Here is a 26,178-nt window from a genome sequence, read left to right on the forward strand (position 1 = left end):
ATATATATATATATATATATATATATATATATATATATATATATATTTATAGATGGTAACGTTTGTATAACCAGCGGCATAGTTGCTAATACGATTGTTTGGTACTGTTATACTTATATCTATATTATGTGCGTGTAAGTGAAGATAAAATTGCCGTCCAACACTGATCCCGTAGAAATTACATCGTATATGTTTTATTGAAATCCTCTAAAGACGAGCAAGCGTGATGGAAATTATGTTATTTTATTATTATTTTACGCGTCTGCGATGGGTTTTTGTCAATTATGTGAAGCCAGAGGCGTGCGTGTAAATCTAAACGTACATAATAATAAAAATCATCACCGACGCACAAGTTTAATACAGCCCCGTAGCGGCGTTTCGCGTCCAATCATTAAGAATTGTAGCAGTGTCCAGTCGTCGTCCCTTCCGGTCGACCGAGCCAAACAGCAATGCCTACCTTCGCCTACACTGTCGACGTCGCAAGCGTTGTTCCAGATTAATAAATCGATGAGGTCACCGCCGCCGCTACCGTCGTCGTCGTCGTGTACGATCACCCAACAAAGAATTGACCTCCGACCTGCGCGTCAGCGTGTCTTATTGGACTCGGTCCAACGCTAATGAGCTTTAGATCAGCTCAGCGATTACAAATCAAACACCGTTTGCCTATGTAAATAATTATCGTCTTCCGACACAATACTACCACCGCCACGCCGCCAGACTAAAAAAAATTTAAAAAAACATTATAATTATTATTATTATTATTATTATATTATTATAATAATATAATTATGTAGATTTCTGATGTGATGCAAGTTTTTCCGTCAATCGATCGAATTCCAGTTCCAGATTTAACTCACGAATTCCATTAAAACCGTATTTTTATCTTTATAAAAATAATATGAATAGTGTTGTGTATATATAATGTATATATGAATAATCAAATCAACCATAATTATCCATTCTAATGTTTTTTTTTTTACTACCGAAGCTAATTTGTCCAGTCTACGTTCATACCACATATTCGTATTTTATAACAATATTATACCTCACATCCAGTCTAATGTTTTAGTAAAAATATCGTTTTATTGACACGAAGATTGGAGCATAACTAATTTGTTCGCTAAAAACTTTCATAACATATGTAACAAATAATTATGGCTATTTATACATAAGCTTAAAAATACGTTCGTTTATTTCCATACACATTGGTCATGAACACTCACCATTTTGAAAACCAATTATTTTTCCATAAATAATTGATTTTACTCTGAACGTATATTATGATATTCATGTTCGATTCACGTAAAACAATCTTTGTTAAAAGTATGTTTTGAATAATTATAAAAAATCAATCGAAAACTTATAAACTGTCCGAAACAACAATTATTATTATAATGAATTGTTATAATATGATTACAATTTGAAAAACTAGAGTTTTATAAAACTATTAAATGATGATTGATATATTTAATTATTTTGAATCCTCGTTCGTAACAAATACAATTATTGTATTGTTATTTGTCATGTCATGCTTACTGTATAAACAAATAAATTGTGAAGTAATAAACTCGTGTCGAACTTGTCTTTCAAATTACCAAATTCACATCCTAGCACAATTAATCCATTATCAAACATAACAATATATGTATATATATATATATATATATGTATGTATATAATATATATATATATATGTATGTATATAATATATATATATCGTTTCAGATCTATTTATGCGTGATCTATATTCCATCCAGCAATACATGAAATTACGATAAAGCATAATATAATAGTTAGACCACAATGTATGATATGTTGCCTACTAGCAATAAATTGTTTATATTGCAGGTATAAGCATAAATAAAATTACATTACACGCTAGGTATTAATAATTTACTATTGAATATCTTAATAGTATATAAAATAGTATACTTTCAAAATAAAATATAAGCGATATGTACTATTTAATTAGATGTATTTTCTATTTTATGATATATGATTAATGGTTATACAAGATCTGTATATAAGACGAATTTTGAAACCACATTTTTTTTTTCCAATAACACATATGACTTAAACTATAAAATATCAACGCATAATAGCATTGCGTTAACATTATCCTTTTTTATTCATACCATTTTGCAGTTTGCACTACTAATTATTTCCACTATAAACCAATGTTAAGGATGATGTGCATTATTAGCGAATACTTGTTTACCTCTTTTTGTTAATATTATGTATCTATGTTCGTCTTACTGTTTATAATTCTATTGTTTTGATGTGCCTTGAGCGATGACCCATGCTACTAAAAGTAAATAAATATGAAGGCCGATTTTATCGAAATTTGTTCACATTGCTTAACATTATTATATATATTATGCACTAGCAGACAAAAATATTAACTGTGGCAATAAAAAACTGAGTAAACAAAACAAAATCTATGATTGTTATTTGATATTTTCAAACCGATAATTAATAAAAAAAACTACTGTTATTCAATCACCACAAGTATTCAATATCGATAATGGCTACCTTGATCAAAATTACCGCAGTTGCCAGCGAGTATATGTCTATAACATCACTGTGGAATTTACGTTTGGAGAATGGTTACCAAAACATGTAGCACAAAAATTCGTAGAAGTTCTAAGCTCGCAGACGTTCCAATCGTAGTTTGCATGGTCAAAGCAACTACTGACCATACATTTATGCGGTATTCTCGTCGCGAGCGAATAACCGAAGTATTTTCTGTCGGTAAGTCTTGTAAAACAATCGTTACAAACGTTATAATCTCGTCCGTCTCCTTACTGTTCGATTTTTGATCATACGACTTTAACTACTTTTTGTTTTCGTTGTTCAAGTCTACTAATAAGTATGTATAGACTTATATAATGCGACAAAATTCCAAACTTGAATAATTACATTTATTTATTATTTAATCTATAGTCCAGCGTTGCGTATAAATTAATGTACTACATATACTGCTGTGCGCACTGGTGAATCATTCAGAGTGACCAGCTCTAGCTCGACAAAACATGATAACCGTTTCCAAAGGATTACGCTTCGAATCCCAAAGTGACATAGTATGTGTATTTTATTCACAGGTCCTATATGAAAGTTATTTATAGACTTTAAATGCATCTACGATCTTTATTCAAAAATTAGAATTCATCTGTATGAATTATATCGTCAATCAGCTTATTCGACACATAACATAATGCACTTATGTGCATTTTAAAACTGTAACTGAAATATATAAGCATTTTATATTACTATTTTATTTGATATGCGGCGCAATCGATCTGAAGGTTGTCAGTTTTTATTTCGACGAAAGTCCTACTGTGTTTTGCTTTTTGCGTAAGTGTACCCGTAACACAGACACGTGGTATAAATAATCCCACAAAGCAAAAATTTTAATCAACAATTAATAATACAAATATTTGTATTTATTAAATAATCCACACATACTATACAAACGTCCAACCGATTGACAATCTGCATCAGTTATTAATATTATTTCATATAAGTATAATTCGTTATAATAGATTATTAATTACCCATTATTTATTTTCATGCCAAAAACAAATAATTTAAAATATATTTTGGAATATTAATACATAACGCATAATGCCAATATATTATTTCCAAAAAAATTACAATATAAAATATTTGTATTATCCATTGAAATTTAATAATATTGTCATTCTCATGACTCATGTAGTGTAATATTAATATAATGCTGTGTTTTATTTTTAACTTATAATATCAAAGTGTTGAATTTCGTGTAAATTTCTCAGGAAAATTTGTATTTCACAAATTCGAGATACTCGTAAATTAAGTAATATATGTCATACATCATAATACTCCTGTGGCGATATATGCATATAATTTAATTAATACTCGTATTTGATTTTGACGATAAAATTAATTTCGATGTGCCCGCATATATTATAATATTATATTGAGCGTTCAATAGCTTTTCTTTTTCCGTGTCTTTTGATGCAGTAGTAACTCAATTAAGGTGTAGGACCATATAATATGAAGTGTTGTGAATATAATCGTCCGAGACCTTAAAATTTATGAAATATTAGTAAAAAATCTTTAAAATCCCGGAATTGTTCTATTTGTTATCGATCTTAAATTACTCCCACAAACTCTTGAAGGAGTATTAACGAATGTGTATGGTCAGAGTGGTGTAAAGTTAAAACGAGTGAGAGTACACAACCACGATTGGTAACATCGTGGCAGGATCGGAGTTTGGTGGTCACAAAAATGTTGTGAGGCTTTTGACGTAGGTATCGAATTATTATCAACGAATCATATTTCGACTGATAGAAATACTATCGCGTTTTGGATAACGTAGTAAACAAGCAACGTATTATAGTTATGTCAGCACAACATAGTATATAGACGAAGATTATATAGAAGAGTTATATTATTATTATTGTGTAAACAGCGGTCGCCGCCGCATGTGTCGACAAAACGGCGACGGCGCCATCGCACGCGACGTGCTATTATAGTTTCCGCACAAAAAACATACAATAATGGATTCTGCGCCATCGATGACTCAAGTGTAATGATGTTTGTCTGATGCTTTATTTTCCTCTCCGTGGTTCAAATAAATGAACTCGTCCTGCACGTATGTGGAAACACACACACATATTGTTTGGAAAAATTAACTTTTGACATGGTTATAAATGAAGCCGTTAGTTTTTATACGGCTAAAAATTGCAATTAACACGCCAAATCATATACTTGTTTCGAAAACAGTGTGTGTGTGTGCGGGACGCAATAATTATGAATAAATATGGTATGTTTTATATACGTACGTACGTACAACTAAACAGAGTAGGTGCTTGTTTCAACATAAACTTATTTACCTACCTACACCGATAACCGATAACCGATAACCAGAGATAGACTAAAGCTAAACTATATATAATGTATGATATGACTGTGCAACAATTTTGTTGGATTTCAATTATAGAAATTACCACAGTCTAAACTTTGTAAAAAGTCCGAGTTCTATTTTTCGATACAGCTTAATATATTTTGAGAGAGAATTTTTCGTTGGTTTTGGCTGAAAATTAAAATATTTTTTGCTTTTTTATTTTACAGCTTACAAATAAAACTATTAAATACGTGTTAAAATATCGTTAAGTAATAATTAGGTTAAAAGCGTATTTATTTTTTTATATATGTTTAAGTTAGAAGTAGAGAAATAGAAAATTATCAATATAATATTAAGTTAAAAATTAAATATTTATGTATAATACAAAACTAGACAAGTGTCTTGTGTCTAGTATAAAAAAAAAAACAAAAAATATACAAACACATAATAAAATCAACAGTAATAATGGCTAATAGTACATCAAACAGTTGGTTATCATCAATTGTATTCATATTAATCATTATTGTTTTAATTTTTTTAAATTTGTGGTAGGTATATTAAAAACAAAGGATCTAAACAGTCAATTCATAATTATTGTTAGCCAGTAGTTTTCTTTACTTAATTTACTTTAATATTATAATTACAATTACAACGCTTTGCAGTAAAATATAAATATTGAAATTATTAAAATTTTTATACAAACATAATTATTGTGATATTTTGTAAAGCAAGTTTAAATGTAATAGGTATTGTGATTTCATCAGAATTAATAACCTACAGTAATTCTTTGAGATTATGTTTGATTTTTATAATAATTATAATAATAAGCGACTAAAATTAACGGAAATAAAAACGTATTTTATATTTAGTTTGAAAAAAACTTAATTTTTAGTAGTGATTAAAATATGGAAAACAGATCATAAAATAAATTAAATATCTTTTGATCTTTTAAAACCTCTGGACAATTATCATACAAGAATAAGATTATTATTTTATTTCATCTCAAAATCTAATCTACCCTAAACTAGGACATCAAAAAAATAACCAAACTCTTCTTGCAATTTTATTAATAATGAATAATGAATCATTTTCACATTTTTTCAACTGTTTTTAATAAATTCTGGCACAATGATCTGAATATTTTTCTGGGAATAAATATTATATAATCGTAGATTAAATATACTATAGATAGACAACGCTAATGCTATCATCTACCGTTCTGGGATCCTTTAATTTTAATGTCATTAGTGGTACATGGAAGTGAACTATAAGATGTAGGAAGTATCTACCAGTCTCGTGTAACCATGTGTAGCTACTAGGTCGAATCAAATTAAAAGTGAAATAATGAACGTCAGATGTTTGCATTTGTATTGCTTATTTATAGAGTATTTAATCTACAGTATAATAAACCTAACAGTGCTTTTCCGTTGATATCGTATTTCAAAACAACCGAAATATCAAATGATTTTTAAAGAAAAAAATATATATATATTTTAATTTGTTTACGTTACAGGATAGTAAAAGCATGTAATACCGTATAACAAAAGCTCATAATATTTTAGCGGTAAATACAATTAATTTGTGCTCTTTTGTGTGTTTAAAAAAAAATAAATTAAGAGAGAATGAAAGAGAGAAAGGTTTGTGAGAGTTGTATATACATATTATACTACCCTTTATTGTAATGTTTGTTAATTTTTTCTTCTCTTTACATTTTCTTATATTATATATTATACATGCGAACGCGTGCGAGGTTTCGACGCAGTGCAATATATAGTGTCTTTTGTTCGTTACGAAAATATTTTTTTTTTTAGTTTTTAACAAATAAACGAAGAGTATATATATATTTATATAGGAACATGGTTTTATACTACTTTTTCTAGCTATGTACTTGGTATTTTATTTATATAATTATTATTGTTTTATTTTTTCCCCGTTGTTTTAAAAGCCAGGTAAAACGTTTAAAAATTATAAATAATACTAATACTGCGGTATTTGTATTTTATTTAGTAACTATAACGGGTAGCACCTTGATTTTGATATGACTTGATTCATATTCAATTTAAATCTCGTGAGGTCTTTAACTTAGGCACTAAAAAAATTATAATTTGATTTGTGATCCGAAGAAAAGTTTATGAGTGAAATCTAATTTAGTCGGCTTCATACTTTATATTTTTTTGGTCATTAATTTTATTTAGTAAAGATTTTTTACGAACAAGAATTGGTGTTGGGTTATGATATACGTATGTATAATAAAAACTTTTCAAACTATAAACTCGTCTATAATATTCAATTTTAAACAGAAATATTTTTCTTCATAATTCCATAATCAAACTAAATAGTATGATATACAGAGTAATCCACTAAGCATGCTTCTCCATTTTTTTTTTAAATAAATAATAAATTAATTTAAAATCTATTTTTATAACTTTTAAACATACCTAAAGAACATATTTTCAAATCTTGATATTTTTTTGTTTTACTGAAATATTAACATTAAAAACAATAGTCCTTAAAAATTGTTTTACAAAAACATAAAAATTTGTAATATATATTAAATCAAATATAATTTAATATGTATTTTACTTGAAATTGTTTATAAATTATAAACATTTATAGATTAACATTAATTATTATTACAATATTCGAATAACTATTACCTTCACATTATCAAAACCCATTATCAGGGACCTATTATTCTTAGTAAACAAAATTAAATAACTCAAAAACTATTTATTAGAATTTTGATTTTGATAAGTCAAATATTTTCAGATAATTAAATAATTTACAGTCATTTTTTATTTGGAAAACATAAGTTTGAATCTCTTGATAATTTAAAAATATGATTTTTATGTATAATAAAAAATTCCAAAAATCAATTTTTGAATACATTTATTATTGAATAAAAAAAGGGATAGTCATGTTTAGTGAATCTCTCTGTATATTTTATAATACATAAATTTATTAAGTGCACGTATTATGTATACAACTCATTCAATAATTTAGTTTACCTATTAATATAATTTAAAAACACAAAACGTATGCGCACTGTGTAGTATAAGTAAAATGTATTTAAAACTATTAATACATCAGTTTATACTAGGTAATTTTTATATCAAACAACACCTATTATTTCAAAATCTAATAACGTTATTGAAAATTTTATTTTTACATTATTCAAATCGATAAAAATAACACTTTTAATAATTTTTATCACTATAATTTAAATTATTTACTTTTTTGAATGATAGCATACATTTTTTAATTCATATTCCAAAACAGAATAGTTTCAAAGTATTTTGATACATAAACATCAAAATATGGACTAGTAGTTAATGAGTTATGTGTATTAAATGCTCTTATAAATACTTTAAAATTTAAAGTTTAGGTAAGTGAAGTAGTTGACCATCACTCTGCGATTTATCTCTGTATCACATCACTCCGCTAACTTAAACATTAAATAATTATAGTTCATAAACTACTTATCTGAATTTAGATTTATGTGTACCGAAATACTTTGAATAATATTCAACTTCAAAATACGAATTTAAAAACTTAAATAACTTAAAAAAGTATAACGATAAAAATATTAAAAAAAAAAAAAAATTTTTTTTTTTTAAATAATGAGTAATGTTTGATAAAAGTATTGCTCTATAAATAATATGTTATACATTATGTCGTATTATATTCCACTTGTTGCCAATTATTATACCAATCAATATCAATATGATTATTTGTCACACGTACATTTTCAACGTGAATTTTCAGAATAAATTATATCAACCATACATGTATAATGCATATGTAAAATAATTTGTGGTAATTTAATTAAAAGGCACCAAGTTATATTTTTTAACTAAGCATTATTATCTTTAAAATAGTTCTACAGTTTTAATAATTGTATATTTATGAAATAAAAATTACGATTAATATAGTACGTATACTAAATATAGGTGTAAGTATAACTTGCAGGAGAAAGTACATAAAATTAAATTTCTTTCTACGCGCTTTTTATCAGAACGCTCATGATATGTAATCCGATTTGTACACTAAATAATATTCGGATGTATTTCGGATGTTGTCTTTAGAATTACACAACGATACTTACGTGCGAAGGGTAAAATAAATTAATAAGCTGTTTTCTCATTATTTATGTACTGTCTACAAAATTCATTAAATTTCTCGGCACCCCCATGAGTTCAAATAATAATTTGAATGATATTATACAATGCTCTCTTATCTATTAAATAGTTTTATCCATAATCGTCGTATACATTCCTTGTACACAATATCGAAAATAATCTTTTCATTAAAATTAAACATGTTAGGTTCTCTTAGCAATGTTTTATTTAGATGTCTCTTAATTTAGAGCGCTAATTCCGTTATAGTGAGAATATGGATCATAATATTACTCATGAGAATTTATAATACATAAATACAAATACTCGAAAATATATGTTTTAAGTTTAATCACACTTGGATTGATATGCGTATATACCATGTATTATATAATAAAGTTAAACGGGTCGATGCCGTACCTAAGTATGTATTTATAAATTATATATTGTAGTTTACTGGGAGATTATTATCCGAAATCGAATTTAAGGAGATTAAATGATTCATTATAATATCAAACGAATATAGAGTTAATCTTGCAATAGACTCGTAATATTGTAAATACGCATTAACCGTAGTGGCTATATACTCATGTTTTTGGAGAGGAGTGGGTTTTGTCTTATTGATCTCGTACTAGATAGATTCTCATTTAATAAAAGTATTTGAATCCAAAAATATTTAATTTTTACAAACAATTATGATAATAATTATGATTATTTAAGAATAATCTTAGATCGATATTTATTTATATTAAAGGTATATCCGTCTATATAGGACAATGTAAAAAATATTTTTCATATAACCACTGCAACGATGATAAGTGTTTAATCAAATAAGATTCTAACGAATTTATTCATATTTTTATTGACTAAACTCATTAGTTGTCATGTATGTGTAATTTCCGACTTAATTTGTTTCTGTGTCAGCGAAAATCTTATGATTTTGATCGTTAAAACTATAACTTGACTTCAATTGTCTTATTTGTATTCTCTACGGCAAACGCATATTATGATTATTAATGAAATATTTTCTATTTATTTTATAATATTTTTCGTTTTAGCGTAATCGGATCATGTAGGTTCTTTCTAACATGAAAAGACCGAAACCCCAGTTTATAGCGAAGTTCAAAGCAGCTTTGAAACTTTTATAACTCGCTGTTTGCCGTTAGCATCTTTTAGTTCCCTTCTTTTCTCCGTGTCGTTTCTCGTTTCTGATTTATTTATGGGCTCCACCATGTTCTTCGTATACACTCTTTAGTAAATAAAACACCTTTAAACGTAAGTGTTTCCGGTTGATCAACTTTTCCACGTGTGTATTGGTTGAGGACGGGCTGACCGACCACACATCACGACCGAATAATTTGAAATGCGCCTGCAATACAACCCTAACGGGACGCACTGGAATTCTAACCTGATATCGAACAGCAATCATTGTCTTCCCCCCACCCCCTTTAAATTCAAAATACGATTTTTAACTTAAAATAATGAAATCGAACGGTCCATGTAAACATCGTCTGTATAATATAAAATTAGGTCTGTCGTTTACCAGCAACACGTATAATAGTTGTGCTTTCGAGTTCTATTACAGACACTATACACAATACATATTGTAATATAGTGTATAATATATAGTATGGTACTATAATGTTGCTTATTAAAACAATCTTACCCAACGGACTTAAACTTATATATATATATATATATATATATATATACACATTATACATACATAAACATATTATATTATTTGTATGTATATACGCCGAAAACAAATAACGTGATACAACTTAATTACCTACCTATCTACAAATTATTATAATATATGTGTATATGGGCTGTTACGGGAAAATTTAATTGACTTATTATCTAAATAACGTTTAAATCTGTCTACACTAGCATGACTTTGGTTTGTGTTCGTATACGTAATCGAATTCCAAACTTGTATGATACAACAATATGCGAAATTCCTCCTTCGACTTAACTGGAGAGCTTTATTGTTACGCGTTCCTGCTCCGTCTGAACACGAGATAACCCATTGCGCAAATTTATATAATATATTATAGACCACTACCACTACATGATATTTCGGTGTTCACTAACCTGTATGAAATGCGCTCTCTTTCGACCATCAATCCTACGGGACTAGTACTATTCGATTAAAGACCGGACATTTCTAATGAAGCACAGATGATTTTCTGCTATTTGAGCAGCAATTCGCGGAATTCACCTCAATATGCAATATATATTATTATATCTAAAAATACGCGTGTGGCGTTCGCGTGAAAATAATGTCTTACATTTAGAAAGAGGGACTTTTCGTATATTATACAGTCCCATCGGAATATCTTCACTTAAAGTCTACCAACAACCCCTTACAGCTGCCTGCAATGTAATCCGACGTCCATTCGGAAATGGATGACGAATCACACGCCGATAGAGGCAGCAGCAGAGGCAGCGATGGCACGGATTAGGTTATATGGTCGGAATGGAATTTCGATGAGATAGTACATATATATAAAATATATGTACAATGTACATCTATACTATGTATAATATATATATAGTAACCGGAAAATTACGGGAGGACTGTCATCTCATTGACGGTGCGCAGTAAAAACGATTCCGGAAACCGGAACAAATCGCTCCGGTGGACTTAAGCTGATTGTTGTGTACGCGTGTGTGCGCGTGCGTGCTTGTGTGTGTGTGTGTGAGTGTGTACGAGACATTTAGTTTTTGATGGTTGACAGGTTCAATTTTTCATCGCTTAAGGGTGTCTTTTAAGGACCACCGGAAAGATCCGTTTCTCTGTTCCTATCTCACTCCTTCTCGTCCCTGCCCCCCATCATCACAATCATAGACAAAATCCTAAAAGTATACCTCCTCTCATACTGTCCAATACGATGAAACTCATTAATAATACAACAATTCAATCATATCGTATTATAAACTGTACCATCGATTCGACATGTGATTTGAAAACTACATTGTGAAGTTTACGCTGGATTCAATTCGTACTCTTAATGAACGAATTAAACATAATTACTCGCTATAAAATGAAATGAATATTTTACTCCGACTTTTTGTTTTTTAACTGGAGCAAAAGTATCAACTTCTCTGATATCCAAAAAAACTATTACAAATCACCATTGACTGCTTTTATTATAAATACGCATTCGAGTGCATATTATCTGCTACTACAAAAGATATTGCACTCGTATGTTTTACATTTTAGTCACCATCAATCATGTTTAATAATATACAATTTAAAGCAACATTATGTTTATTCCGGATTTATTTACATACCTATTATTCACAGTTGAAAAGGTTTCATAATAATATAGTATTTTGGGAACCTGTATGAACTCAATTGTCGCAAGTAGTTAAATTTTATGTCTAATGTCAAGTACTCAATTGGTCGGTGTTATTAACATTTATGGTAAAATTATGTAATTGTTGCCAAGCAATTTACCCAAAAACGTGTTTTCAAATAATTTAATTCTCAAACGAGTGTTAAAATACATGTTTTTCATACGAACTAAATGGTCTTCTATATAACGAGTAAAATGAGGAGTTATCATAGTGATGTCTGCAAACTATCATGTTATATTTTCTAATTGGATTATATTTTTTGAAAATAAACAAACAGCTCCTTCCGCCGTTAGGTTTTAATTTAATTAATATTATAAACATTTGTAAGACATCAGAAATATTTTTAGAATTAAATATTTAGTAAATATACTAATGTATATTATGTTGTAGTATGGGATAATACTATACATTATATTGTATAAGTCGTTTCAGTATTATTTTTGAAATACGCTACATTCAAATTAATGATAATAATAGACATTATGGTTGTATAATAAAAGTTTATGTTTTAGTATTTTTCATGTTTTAAAAAAAAAATATTCAGTGATAGTTCAACGCATAGTCATAAAATGTGAAATGTGGCTTAAAATCAATGATAAAACGAAAACCTCCGAATGCAGTACATCTTAATATATGTTAATTCGTTAAGCATATCACGTTGGTTTAACATACATAATTAATATATAAGATCATCCCTAGTTTTTCCCCCTGTAAGAATGGCATAAATGCACAGTACCACTATGAAATTCAATTAAACATTAATTATTTCAGTCATCGCGTGTTTAATAACGTAAAAAAATCTTTTTTTTTTTTTATCGTTGAAGACCCTAAAACTTTGAAAACAATGGTGCAATGGTGTTTCAAGTTGAGGCATAATGTTTCTTCTTTTTTTGTATTCTCCTTTGTGAAATAACGATATTATACGCGACAGGGAGCTTCCGATTACCGCAATAGCGGCAAAGTTTTTTAGGAAAAAGAGAAGTGCACAAGGAAAAATGTAAAAAAAAAACCACGACTTTCATTAGGGTCTGGGATATATTCTGTAATATAATAAATCGTTCTTGTGGTTAGCCTTTCAGTAATACAACTCTCAACAATACAGCTTTGCTCTTCGAGAGTAGAAAAATAGAAATAAGGTAAAATATTACGTTCTCCACTTCTTTGTTCGAACGTATAGGTCCTTGAGAAAAAAAATGAAAATACCTTTCAAATAGGTGGTGTGGTACCTTTAGTATAATCTAGCAATATCACTCAATATTATTAAATTATGTTATATATATATATGAAATAACAAATTAAACACTATTTAGGACCTGTACTTTTCAACTCCAAAACATTTTAATTTTAAAAAAATATTCACGTTTCTAATAATAATATTAAAAAAATTGTTATGTCTATTTATTTTCACAACTAATTTAAGTCATTAATATTCATATTTATTCTACTTTTAGAGATATACTTTAGTTTATTTGTATTATGTTTCTTTTTTTGCTCTTGTTTTTTTAATTCCATTTATGCAATTTATTAATTATTAACTTTTACTTTATAGTTCTAATATAAACTGCTAACCTAAAAAAATATATAATTATGTTAACTATAATATTGTAATTTTAGATATTTTAATTTATGATGATTTCATAAAATAAAATAAATAATAAAAAATATTGGATTTGTACGCGTAGGTATTTTAATCCATTATCATTTCGATTAAACCCAGCTATTAACATAAAATATTGTGCAATATACATTTATATTTAATTTATGTAGTTATAAAAAATATTCAAGTGTTTTGTTTTATATGAGTTATATTAAATTCCTTGAGTTAAAAATATGATATTTATGTACAAATAAATTGTGTAGCTTACTCGTTTTTTAAATTGATTAACAAATAAATATTCATGTTAAAATAGTATATAGCATTATATATTTAATTCAACATATTAAAATTATTATCTTATTAATAGGTATTTAAATATTAACTATAATTTATCTAGACTATTCTTTTTTTCTCTTAATTATTGATTTTAAGTTAAAATCAATAATTAACAACATAATGATCAATATATTTTTAATACTTTTTATGAGTCTGCTTTCATAATTAGCTTCTTTTATAATCATTCAAAACATACCCGAAAGAATTAATTAAAACTAAATGTCGCAGATTAAGATCCACGGCGTGTATTCAATTCATTTAATATACTTGATGGAGTAGAAGGAAAAATAATACACAAAAACTTAAACAGGAAATTACATTTCCAATTACTTGAACTTTATATCCGGGGCAGTGAAATTGCTAACGACGCATATAGACGTGGATTTTCCAAACTAATATCGTAAGTCCGAGGTAAAATAACCAGATCAGAACGATTATTATATACAGTTAAAGAAAAAAAATCAGTAATTTTTCATTACGTCAGACTTTTAGGGTTTGTGTACTAGGGCGATGGGTTGTTATCTTGTTTCCTTCGAGGTACAAACGAATTAAATATGAAACTACGTAGGTATATATTTGATTTGGTGTTACCGCCATCAAATTTCCGTTTTTACAGTAGACGTGATTTTCCAGTGTGGTTGTTAAATTCTGATTGGTCACGTTCGTCGAAGTCAAGTTCTAAAGTTGTGTTGCGTTATACGTCCATTTACTGGCTAGTATAATATGTTCTTTCACAAAGTTTTCTCAGACTTCGGTTCCGAAATGAAATCAAAACGACGTTTTCGGGAGTCGTGAATATTATATCGTATTGTAATCGTAATATATAACATTTTATGAATATTATATACACCACCACGAACAATAAACGTCAACGTTGGGACCTTACGAATTCGAATCGAAAGTTCCGACGAACGACGTCGCCACGTTCTTATCGAGGAAAGCGCGCTGTATTATTATTGTGTATAACATTATCACGATTCGCCGACCGAACGTCGTCCTATACAGTATATAATGCAAACCGTGTTATCGTATTTGCTGTATTATATTTAAGTGGCGACAACGGCTACGGAGATGGTGATGTGACAGATTCTATAGTGTTAGGACGCGGTAGAATGTATCAAAGAGCTGCCATGGGGTAGGAAGTGAAGAGCGGCCCATTGATGTTGGAAAGAAAGGGTTTATATATGTATGTATTTTATACATGCGCGGGGTGGTCGACTAGGGGATGACGAAGGGTTTGGTGTTGGTACGCGTTGTTTATCGGCGCTGGGGGGCTCATTTCGACGAAAACTTTCATTGTCCAACTTCGACGAACATTTGTCTCGTTACACGGTCTTAGTTTCCGTGCAATAATCTTTGTCGTCTGTATACTTATATAGGTATGTAGAATATAGCTTTTATGGTCTGTCAGTCTCCAGCAAGTCTCTTAATCGTGTCACGTAAGATCCAATTACGTTTCGCCAGAATTCGAGCCGCTTGAATGCACAGCAGACGGTAACTATATTCGGAGATAGGGAAAGAAACAATAATATAATAAGGATAATAATTATAATTCATGTTACAGAAAATAGCACGTTGTTTCCGCGTGTACATCGTAAGACTACCTCGACCCTGGTCACCGTCCCCTGATGTTTACCTCGTTGCACTATCAGCGATATTATACATATTTTTTGACTGCGTATTATATTATATAATATTACTGGACTGCTACTGTATATAAAATTTATACTGACATCAGTTGTCGAGGCTATTCGTCCTCTGAAACTACCAAACCGTACTGAGATAAATAATAATAACAAAAACGTTGGCATTTATTTCATTTCTTGCGGTATAGAAAACGAATATTGTAATAACGACCGTTTAATTTTATCAAAGATTTAATCCATTTCTCTTCCCAGTCGCGTAAATCTTTTTTCCTGATGTTATTGGTGATGAATCGGCGAAAGAGCTATGGTACCATGTAGTAGGATATTAAAAGAAGACTGAAATTCCTTTTTTGAATTATCAGACATAATCTCTATGTTCCCCATTTGAATGAGGCCCGAATACTCGAAAAACAATTTAATACAACAATAATAATAATAATATTCTCTATGCATTTCGTTTAAAAAGCATCAACAAAATAATCTCGACGTAATCCGTAGATTTATTCTCTGTGAGTTTTAAATCACTGATAACAATTTTAAATCATTACAAAACGCGTATATTTGTATATATATATATACTCAAATCTGCAGTTGAACGATTTTTCGGGACAAAATAATGAAATCGGATTTGTCAAACGATAAACAAAATTAAGCGCGTGGTTCTGCATCGCAGAATAATATATTAAACGTGAATATACATGCGCAGTATACGAATACCTAAATTATATTATACTAATATTGTGCTGTATTTTATTGATTGTCGTCCACGGAAACCGATCGATCACATACGTTTGTGTTACTAAGTACGACAAACTTGAAACTATTGTTGTGCATTATCCGATATAAATTTTTTTCTACATTTATTATACTTTCAGCACATTGTATATATACGAGTACATTAAAGGTATTAGATGATAAGAAAAAAATGATATTCGTTAACCTACTAATGTCTAATTTATCGTGAGCTTTATCGGGATCAAAAGCGTAACGACGTGTGTACCCCTACCCCTACTCTAATCCCTTAGCTGTACATCAGGACGTAATTCCATCGGAATGTGCGTAGGTTGATTAATTCAAAGACTTTCGACGGTATTTTACCGTTAGCGAAACACGTATATATAATAATAATAATATATGAAAATACACTGAATTCTTTTTGCTCCCCCTCCACACACACACACACACACACACAATTTGATTATCCTTATCCCTTTTTCTGTGCCGACCCTTACCCTTTCGTCGATTTACCGCCGTCGCTATCCTATTATGGCCATAGTGACTCTTTCCCCGCCACTTCCACCTTTCCATTACCTTGCGTGTAAAACAACCATGTATACCCGGCAAATACTGTCGAACCTTGACTCCATAAATCACCGTACCGGTTGCCCGGGCAACTGCAGCCACCACGTGTTTTGTCTGAGACGAATGTAGGGTACGTAAACGTAGTCGTATAATGTAGTAAAGGTGTAATATATGTGTGAATGTGTGTGTGAAATATATACGATTTTTCAAAAGGTTTCTTTTTTTCTTTGGTAATAACAGAATTATTCAGAAGATTCGATTTAACTTTGTCACGCGTGTTACCCCATCAATCTTAGCACCTTTGAATCCGTCTGTGTATCAAAAAAGACCACCGCCATTGAAAAACACACGTTGTGCACAGTATATAATATACTGTTTGACCTAGAGGTTTCATAGAATTTTTGAATCAATTTTCACTGGAGCGCGACGGAGGAATAATGTTTTTAAAAAAAAAACCTGCTGATAAACCGTAAGAAATCTGACACTTCAAAGAAAAAATAAAATAATTAAATATACCTATGATATTATACTTGAAATATTTAATTTTAATACATTTCTTCTGTTAAAGCAAGTCGATTCTCGTTTTTCATTATAGGCATTGCTAATTTATATTATAAAATTATTTAGGATGAAAATGTTATCACTCTACTGTCGTAAATTATCTCATCATTATGCTTACAAAACAATGATAAGTCGAATATATCATCTGAAAAATGCGTGGTATCTTGTCATTTTATCACTTAAGAGGATGTTTTACACCTTTATTTTGAACGTTGAAAAAACCTTCTCAATAATTAGAACCGTTCCAGTTACATTAACTTTTCGATAATATGAAATAGACTAACACAATTTAAAGAAAAATATTTTCTATGTTCTGTCAAAAAGTTCTTTTAATAAAAGAAATAGGTAATTCATCTTATCTTCTAACTTTTAAAAGTTAGTGTATCTAGTAAATTTTCAAATTTTAATATTTGATTTTCAACTTTGTAACGAATGAACGATATTTTCATACACCTTTATAAGTATACCCCAATTTATTTTATTTCATGAAAAAAAACCTTTTTTGTGTTAGAATAACTAACGATGTATGTGTTGTTAAAATTCCTAAGTGGTCACTCATTTAAGAATGAGCAATGGAGATGCTCGTTTAACACCGGCACCGTCAATCAATTGGTACGTCTACTGCGCTACACCATACCTCAATATAAAAATTAACAACAATATATTTATCAACGAAACTTCCCGTCAACATTTGTTATTTAAGTATTACCTGGTTTATACAAATAGTTAATCTAAATTATCACTCGAAATAATATGAAGTTTTAAAAGTATAATCTAACCTTTCCTGGGTGACAATATCACAAGCGATGACAGAAGAATAATATGTATCTGTGTGTACAATTATTAACAGTATATATTTTTATTTATATAAATAGTGGCATTATAAATGTTTAACTGTATATTTCCCCAGAGACACTACTGGTATATTTTATATTATAAAGTAAATATCATATATATAATAACTTAAAAATAAATTCCAACAAAAATCATGAGACAAATTTAAGGTGTGTAGGTACTGAATTATACTCGCGTATTCAAAAGCAGCAACCAAATTTTTAATAAAATTTCCGTTTAATCATTTTTGTTAACTCATCACATAAAATGCTGGTATATCTGCATCATTTTATTTACGTTTTTCTGTTTATTTATACTTGATATATTTGTAATTTATTATTTATCGTAAAAAAACATCAAACTTCACTCGACAATTTTAGATAGAATTTTTATTTTATTTTTATTGTTTATTCAAAAATTATACTGGGAAAAATGAATACCAAATATATAACATTTTGTAGATCATAACCCATTAGTTAAGAAGTATACCTTGGTATGGTTAAAAAAAACTGATCAATGTACAGTGAGTTGACGCATATATACGTATATGAATCAATTTTTTTTTTCCAAAATAATACATAACGAGACAAAATAACTTTGACGATAATTCATTCTAATTTATTCCTTACGGATTTTTCTGTTGACAAAAGTAATAATAATAATAAGAAAAGTCAGCTGACCACGTAAAGGAAACGACACAGTTCGCTGATTTGCAGTTAAAGGGAGGGTACCGTACGCGACGAGGCTAAACGAAGCGAAATAGGGATGTAAATGCATTCAGCGCATATATAAATATGTGTGTGTTTGTATGTGTGTATGTGTATATACATTATTATAGTACCTATATAATATAGAAGAAAAGGACATTTGAAAGAAGTTTGTCCTGACGGAATGGGAGACGGTTTAGAAAACGATTCAAAGATTTATAATATATATATATATATATATATATAACAAATACACAAAGAAACTCATACGAAATCGCACAAAATCGCTCGTCCTTAAAAAACGCAATTTTTACAATCGTTTTTCAAATGTAAACAAATTTAATATATTATTATATATACTGAGATTTATACATTGCTGTATTTACTAGAAATTATATGCTCGTTTAAACCAATCGACCGAGTCGTTATACAATTTAACTTGAATCTAAATTTTAAAATACTGTGTTATTTCTCTTAGTATACCTAACTAACTGCCTAAAATAAATTCAAGACATTTCTAGTTTTGATCATGTGGATTTCGTCTACAGATATCTGCATAAAAATGTAACTTTGCGTTATTTGACTCGATAATATATACATGTTTTGTGCCATTTAATATAACTCTTAGTATCTATATATTTATATAATTAAATTAAATGTCAACACTCTGTTCGAGTGAAAATAACAACAAAATGATATCATTAAGTTTATAAGATTGAAAAATAAATTTTATAGTTTTTAAGTTATCTACGTAAGTATCATACACCGATTAGTGATTAAACTGATATATATATATATATAATTAACGTCCTTTTCTTAATTCGTTTTTTCAATGAAACTTGTGCGATTTGTTAACAATAAATTATTAATTGTACCATTTTGTTTGTTTACAGGTTGTTGTTTTGTAACTTATTACACGAGAAAAGCTGCTCTTGATGCTCAAAATGCTTTACACAATATCAAGACGCTACCAGGGGTAAGAATAACTATTTTTATATCTATATAATACATAATTTTACTTAATTATTCTCAATTTGATGATTTGTATAAGACATTAGTACACTACATATTATACACTATATCACTATTGTCGTCTATCACTATCATATTATACTCAATTATTTCTCTACAATCTTGTTTTCTCTTTCTCTTCTTCTTCATCTGCCATAACACGTCATATTATTTGCTTATCAAATGATTTTGAATGGTTTTTTTTATATTGTCTATATTATTTTATCGTAACATTCCCGCGTTAGATGGACATGGACAAAAACACTTTAATTTCGTCTCTATATAATAATATCGCTTCCACAACTAATTCCACCGTTTTAAATCAATTAGAGCAAGATTAATCGCCACGCCACCGGCGGGACATTTCGATAGCGCGCGCACACCCTCGGTTTGGTGACATTGTTTCTACAAAGATGGTACAAGGCGTCCCGCGGAAATCGGCGAACCGAAACACGCAAAAACTGTCGCTGAAAGGGAGCAAAAGGACAAGATAAAAAAAAAGAAAAACGTTTTCTACACAAAGGAATTTTTCACCGCAGAGCATTTTATAATGATCTCTCCTCACATACCCTCATCACCAGCCCATACCATAACCACTAAACCGACTAACCTAACGCGTAATATATATGCACCACCTCGTCCGTCCGTCCATGCCACTACGGATTTTGGCGCACACCTAAACGCACGAGTAAATCGTTCAAAAAGGGAAAAAATTTAATTTGCATATTATCGTATTATCACGCCGCGCCATACCTAAAATATAGTCAAGAATTTTTGGAAATAAAAATATATCTATACATACTCCAATACTCGTATACCTATGTTCTATAAAAAATATAATACCTGGTGGATTTAACAATATTATATTAAGCTGGAATTACATTTAAATACAAATATGACGTATAGTACAGATATATTTTGTATACATTCGCTATTTAATGATCGTCGTCGTTTTAAATAAAATTACCATACAACATTATGATATACGATCATGAGAAATAGTACGTTTACGTTTTCTCGACTACTGCATAATTCAACTCATACATCAATATAAGTACACATTAATATATCGAAATTACAGTGTTTTATTAGCCTGTTATAATATGGAGGTGGTTGCTTGACAATAACACGCTCTCTTAATTCGCTGTATGTGCGCTTATCATGTTCTATATGTAATAAGTAATAACACTATGTTTACTTCTACCTCAAACAAATTAAATACTGACAATTTGGTAAGTCAAATAAAATAAAAATATTCTAAATGTACGAAACCATGTGGTCGTAGATAAGGTAAGAAATAACTGGTCATGAAATTGTACTTATATTTGTATACCTATTGATTTTATTATTACTTTTTTATATTTTGTCCGATATCAACGTAATATATCATTTATAAACACGGTAATTTACCAAGCATAGTCACCAACCACCACCATTATTCATTTAATAATGAATTAATTGAAATTTTAATTTTAAGAATTTTTAAATATACTTCAATACTTCAGACCATATTTTCAAACTCTTGAAATTTTTTATACTATTTTAGGAAGTTTTGTAAAGATATAAACTTCTGTTTTTTAAATGGAACCCCCTTTTTATTGTAAATTATTAAGACTTTATATTTTATAATAATTTTTATGTACCTACTCATTTTAAAATATTTGAGTTAGTATTTTTTAATTATTAAATAATTTATATTAATAATAAAGATCATTAAAAATAGTTATACAAAAATATAAAATATATTGTAATATAGAATTAATATTTATTATACTTTGACCATTTTTATGAACTATATAGATATCGATAAATTAAAATAAATTACTAAACTATTCAAATTTCCATAGCCTTCATATCTTCCAAACCTATTATCATGGACTTATTATTTATAAAAATCAATTTTAAATAACTTATAAGCTACTCGCTTAAATTTTGATTTTGACACGTAAAAAATGTCCATAAAATTATCTGCTAAATAATTTACTGTATAAAATTAATATTTTCATCAGAAAAAAAAAGAAGTTCTATAGGATACTCTCCTTAGTCCTTAAGTAGTACAAAAAATCTCAAGAATTTGTATTTATAGTTTTTAAATATATTTAAAAATTCTAAAAATTAAATTTTAGATAACTTCATTATTGAAAGATTAAAATAAAGTGAGCACTGAGCATATTGTTAAATCACTCTGTAAGTGAATACATTTAATTTTTATTTTTAAGCACACAAATAACAAAAAATTATAATCAGATATTCAAGTACATTATTATAATTTTCGACTGTGCACTTGGATAACATATATTTATTAAATGTATGGTTAACACAACAATAAAACGAAAAATACATTTTAACTCTAAATTGCCAATTAAAAAGTATATACTTATATTATTGTTATCTCGTATAAAAAAGTTGCTTAATTTATTATATTTAACTTAATTGTGTATAATTATTTATTTCCGTTTGATGTTATAGAAATCGATAAGCACATAAATTTGAATTCAATGCGTTCCACGTTCTTTGAAAAAATAAAAAAAAATAAGTCATTAGTCTTGCTCCTATACGACTGAAGTATGAATAGCGAGAAGAATGATCACTAGGCTTCCAAAAGAGAATTCACGCCTTAAAAGCACTATGGTTGACATATTATGAAGTACCATTGAAATCTGAATAAGCTAATGTATAAAAATGAAAACATGGTGAAAATATTTTTGACTTTGAAACACTGAAAAATTTAGTAAAATTACATATAATTTACGTTTAATAAGGAATCGGTTTCGATGAGAAAATTTCTAATGTATTTATATACTGTTTTTATTTTTATTTTTTACCTAGGTACTTTATTCACTGATACTAATAATTGTTTGAAATTAAAAAAAAAACTCTTTTTTGATAACCTTTTTTATTTACTGGAAGTTCTCGAGGGCAGTTAATCGATACACTACTACATACATTATGTAAATATAAGCATATTTATTTTATCTTGTGTGTGTGAGAGTGTTTGACCACCATTATATATCTATGTATACCTGAAACAGTTTCTTTATAAAATATCGAACTATACTTTTATAATGAATTTTATACTCCATTAAATAATGTCAATCAAGCTGTAAAGTACACACGTAAATGTCTAAATGAACAGCTTAATGTGATTAAAGCGCTTTCTGAATTTATTTGCACATAACCGTATAGGTAAACGAAACTCAAGAGCTTAGTTCAATTTATGGAGACAAGCTATAACGCCAAATAAATTAATATTATTATTTCTAGAGAAACATATTATTAATGTTATGCTTATTTACTAATATATATATATATTGTGTATATTTTATGTTATAATTATTCATTTTAATTCAAAGGCCTCTGGGACATGTTTAGTATAAGCATAGAGAACTGAAAATCCTTTGATAGAATGTGTTAAACCGAATTACTATAATTATCATTATTATTTAAGAGTAGATTTAATGCTGCAGAAGATACAATTAATTTAATACTATTTAATTTGTTTAGGAATATGATTCCAAGATAAATGGCTTACTATTTATTATTTATTGTATTATTATTATTTTCATTGTCGTTATTGTAACCGTAGTTTAAAGCATACAATCAACGTTTTATAACTGTGTTTTGTTTACATCTAACATGCATATTGTGATATCATCCGTCTTACAAGTGCGTGCCATGGAAAGTTGTTTTCAGCAAATCTCATCTATACTCTGTCCAATGAAAAAAAAAAAAAAATGCCTTGGCCTGATGAAAATCAGTTCTTTTGTGCACGACACCCATAATGGAACTAATCTTAATGATAGGGCATCGCAAAAAAGTGTATTGATTCGACATGTTCTTTTGCCAAACATAGTAATTATTTAGCTTAGTTAGTTTTAATATTGTAGTATCTAGAATTAAACTTATTTACTACTGAGTTACTATGAATTAAGAATGATCATAACTCGCTTTAAAATTAAAATATCAAAAAGATGCTTCCAATTAACCACAGAAAAATGTGTTACCTTTAAATTTAATATTAGTTGCATTTAAGCCAAGTCTCCAATATTAGACTAACTTGGTAGGTAACTTTTAACTGTACTTATATTTCCTACATATTAAATACGGTGTAGACGTTTAGTGAAAATTCGGCTTCACTCTAATATTAAAACTAATAAATCTAAAATTTTTACTACTGAATGTAAATTTATCATATTACGAACTTAGAAAGGTTAGATTAGATTACGTAATCTTAATATTTGTTTGAAATACGATTATATGACTTTATAATAACATTATATATACGAGTTTATTATACAATATAAAATAAAATTGTTTTTTCTAAAACTTTTTGACCTTTCGAAAACTTTTGGGAGTTGATAATATTTATTTTAATACGTTATACTTAGTGAAATACAGTTAATATGTAAATTATTTTGGTTCAACGGCATGTAATCAAAGTCACTAATACGCAATCCCTAACCGTATAATATATAAAATTATTTATTTAAAAAATCTCTCAGTCAAATTCCAAATCTGTTATTCTACGCTATGGCCATGTCGCAAAGCCTTTCATATTATCCAATCTCCGTCCAAATCCTATTCACAAACGTTCAACGGCATTATTACAAAACTCGTCGTTCTAAAACTTTTTAACTACAAAATTATTCGAGTATATATGTATTATGTAGTTACTAAGTACAATTATAGATATGTATATTTATACATATATACGTGTGTAAATGTGTGTGTATGTATGTATATAGTATTTGTGTATGTAAATAAACATTCGGTCTTGGATAACCTTATATTTTTTCTTCCTGCATAATAAGTAGAAGAATCCAAACCGAAAGTTTAGCCACAAATTTCATTGTCTATCCTTTTTTATTATTATTATTATTTCTTTATCCGTTTTCTTGCGTTCTTATTATCCTGTCGCAATTCAATTATTATATCGTCAGTTAGAGTTTCTTCTTTTTTTTTCCATACATTTTTCGTCCACGTGTGTATACGTTATATTCCCTCGAGAATTCCAGTTCTCTAGTCCAAGCGCACATGCACATGTTACCTAGGTGTATTTTTTTTACGTAAAAGAAGAACTTATCAGTTCCCCAGAGAAATGTCTTGTGGTTATTTTTTTTTCTGAAACAGATACCATAAATAGATTGCAAAAAAGTATAATAATAATAAAATCAATATTTTAATTTATGCGCCCTTTTATATATTTATTATTGGTATACGTGCCCAGTGTATCGATACTATTATTGTTTAAACCACAATTTAATCTCCACTGCCCAATTATGGAAATATATTAGCAAAAGATCTTAATTCATAAAAAATGATAAGTTCTATCTACATCTTTGTATTGATATTTTACAGAACAACTGATTTATTAAGTATGCTCTATTTTATGCAAGAAAAATATTCCTTCGTATTGTTTTTTTTCTTTTTATCTTTACACACAACGAGTAGCGACTAATGTAAAAGATTCATTTATAATCAATATTGAATATTATAGATAATTAATCCGAGGTTAAATTCTTAAGTGAATAAACACTTATACAATATATATATATCAATATTATTCTATATGTAAAAAGTACAAACAAACTTATGCTTAAAATATTTACACTCTCAGTTTTAAATTTTTAATATTATCGGCAATAGATTATTCACTAAAAACTAAAGCACACAATATGATCAGTTATACCGTGTACTTATTGTGTTTATTTTTCATATCAACAATTTTTTTAATCATAAATATAAATTTTTATTAGTTTTTCTAAAACTATTATCTAATAATATGTAATATATAACAATTCGTTGATGAAAACTT

General features: G+C 28.4%; 1 protein-coding gene across 10 annotated transcripts in view; it reads left to right on the forward strand.

Annotated features, from left to right (window-relative positions):
• Positions 1–26,178, forward strand: part of LOC112597662 (CUGBP Elav-like family member 1) — a 174,744-nt gene that overhangs the window by 84,677 nt on the left and 63,889 nt on the right. For all 10 annotated transcript variants that reach the window (XM_025343797.1, XM_025343806.1, XM_025343801.1 and 7 more), the window contains one exon: positions 20,246–20,328. In XM_025343797.1, coding sequence (XP_025199582.1) covers positions 20,246–20,328 — 83 coding nt within the window. The remainder of the gene's footprint in view (positions 1–20,245; positions 20,329–26,178) is intronic.

This window comes from Melanaphis sacchari, unplaced genomic scaffold (genome assembly GCF_002803265.2).
Source record: "Melanaphis sacchari strain LSU unplaced genomic scaffold, SCAv2.0 Contig43_pilon_pilon, whole genome shotgun sequence".
NCBI classification, from domain to species: Eukaryota; Metazoa; Arthropoda; class Insecta; order Hemiptera; family Aphididae; genus Melanaphis; species Melanaphis sacchari.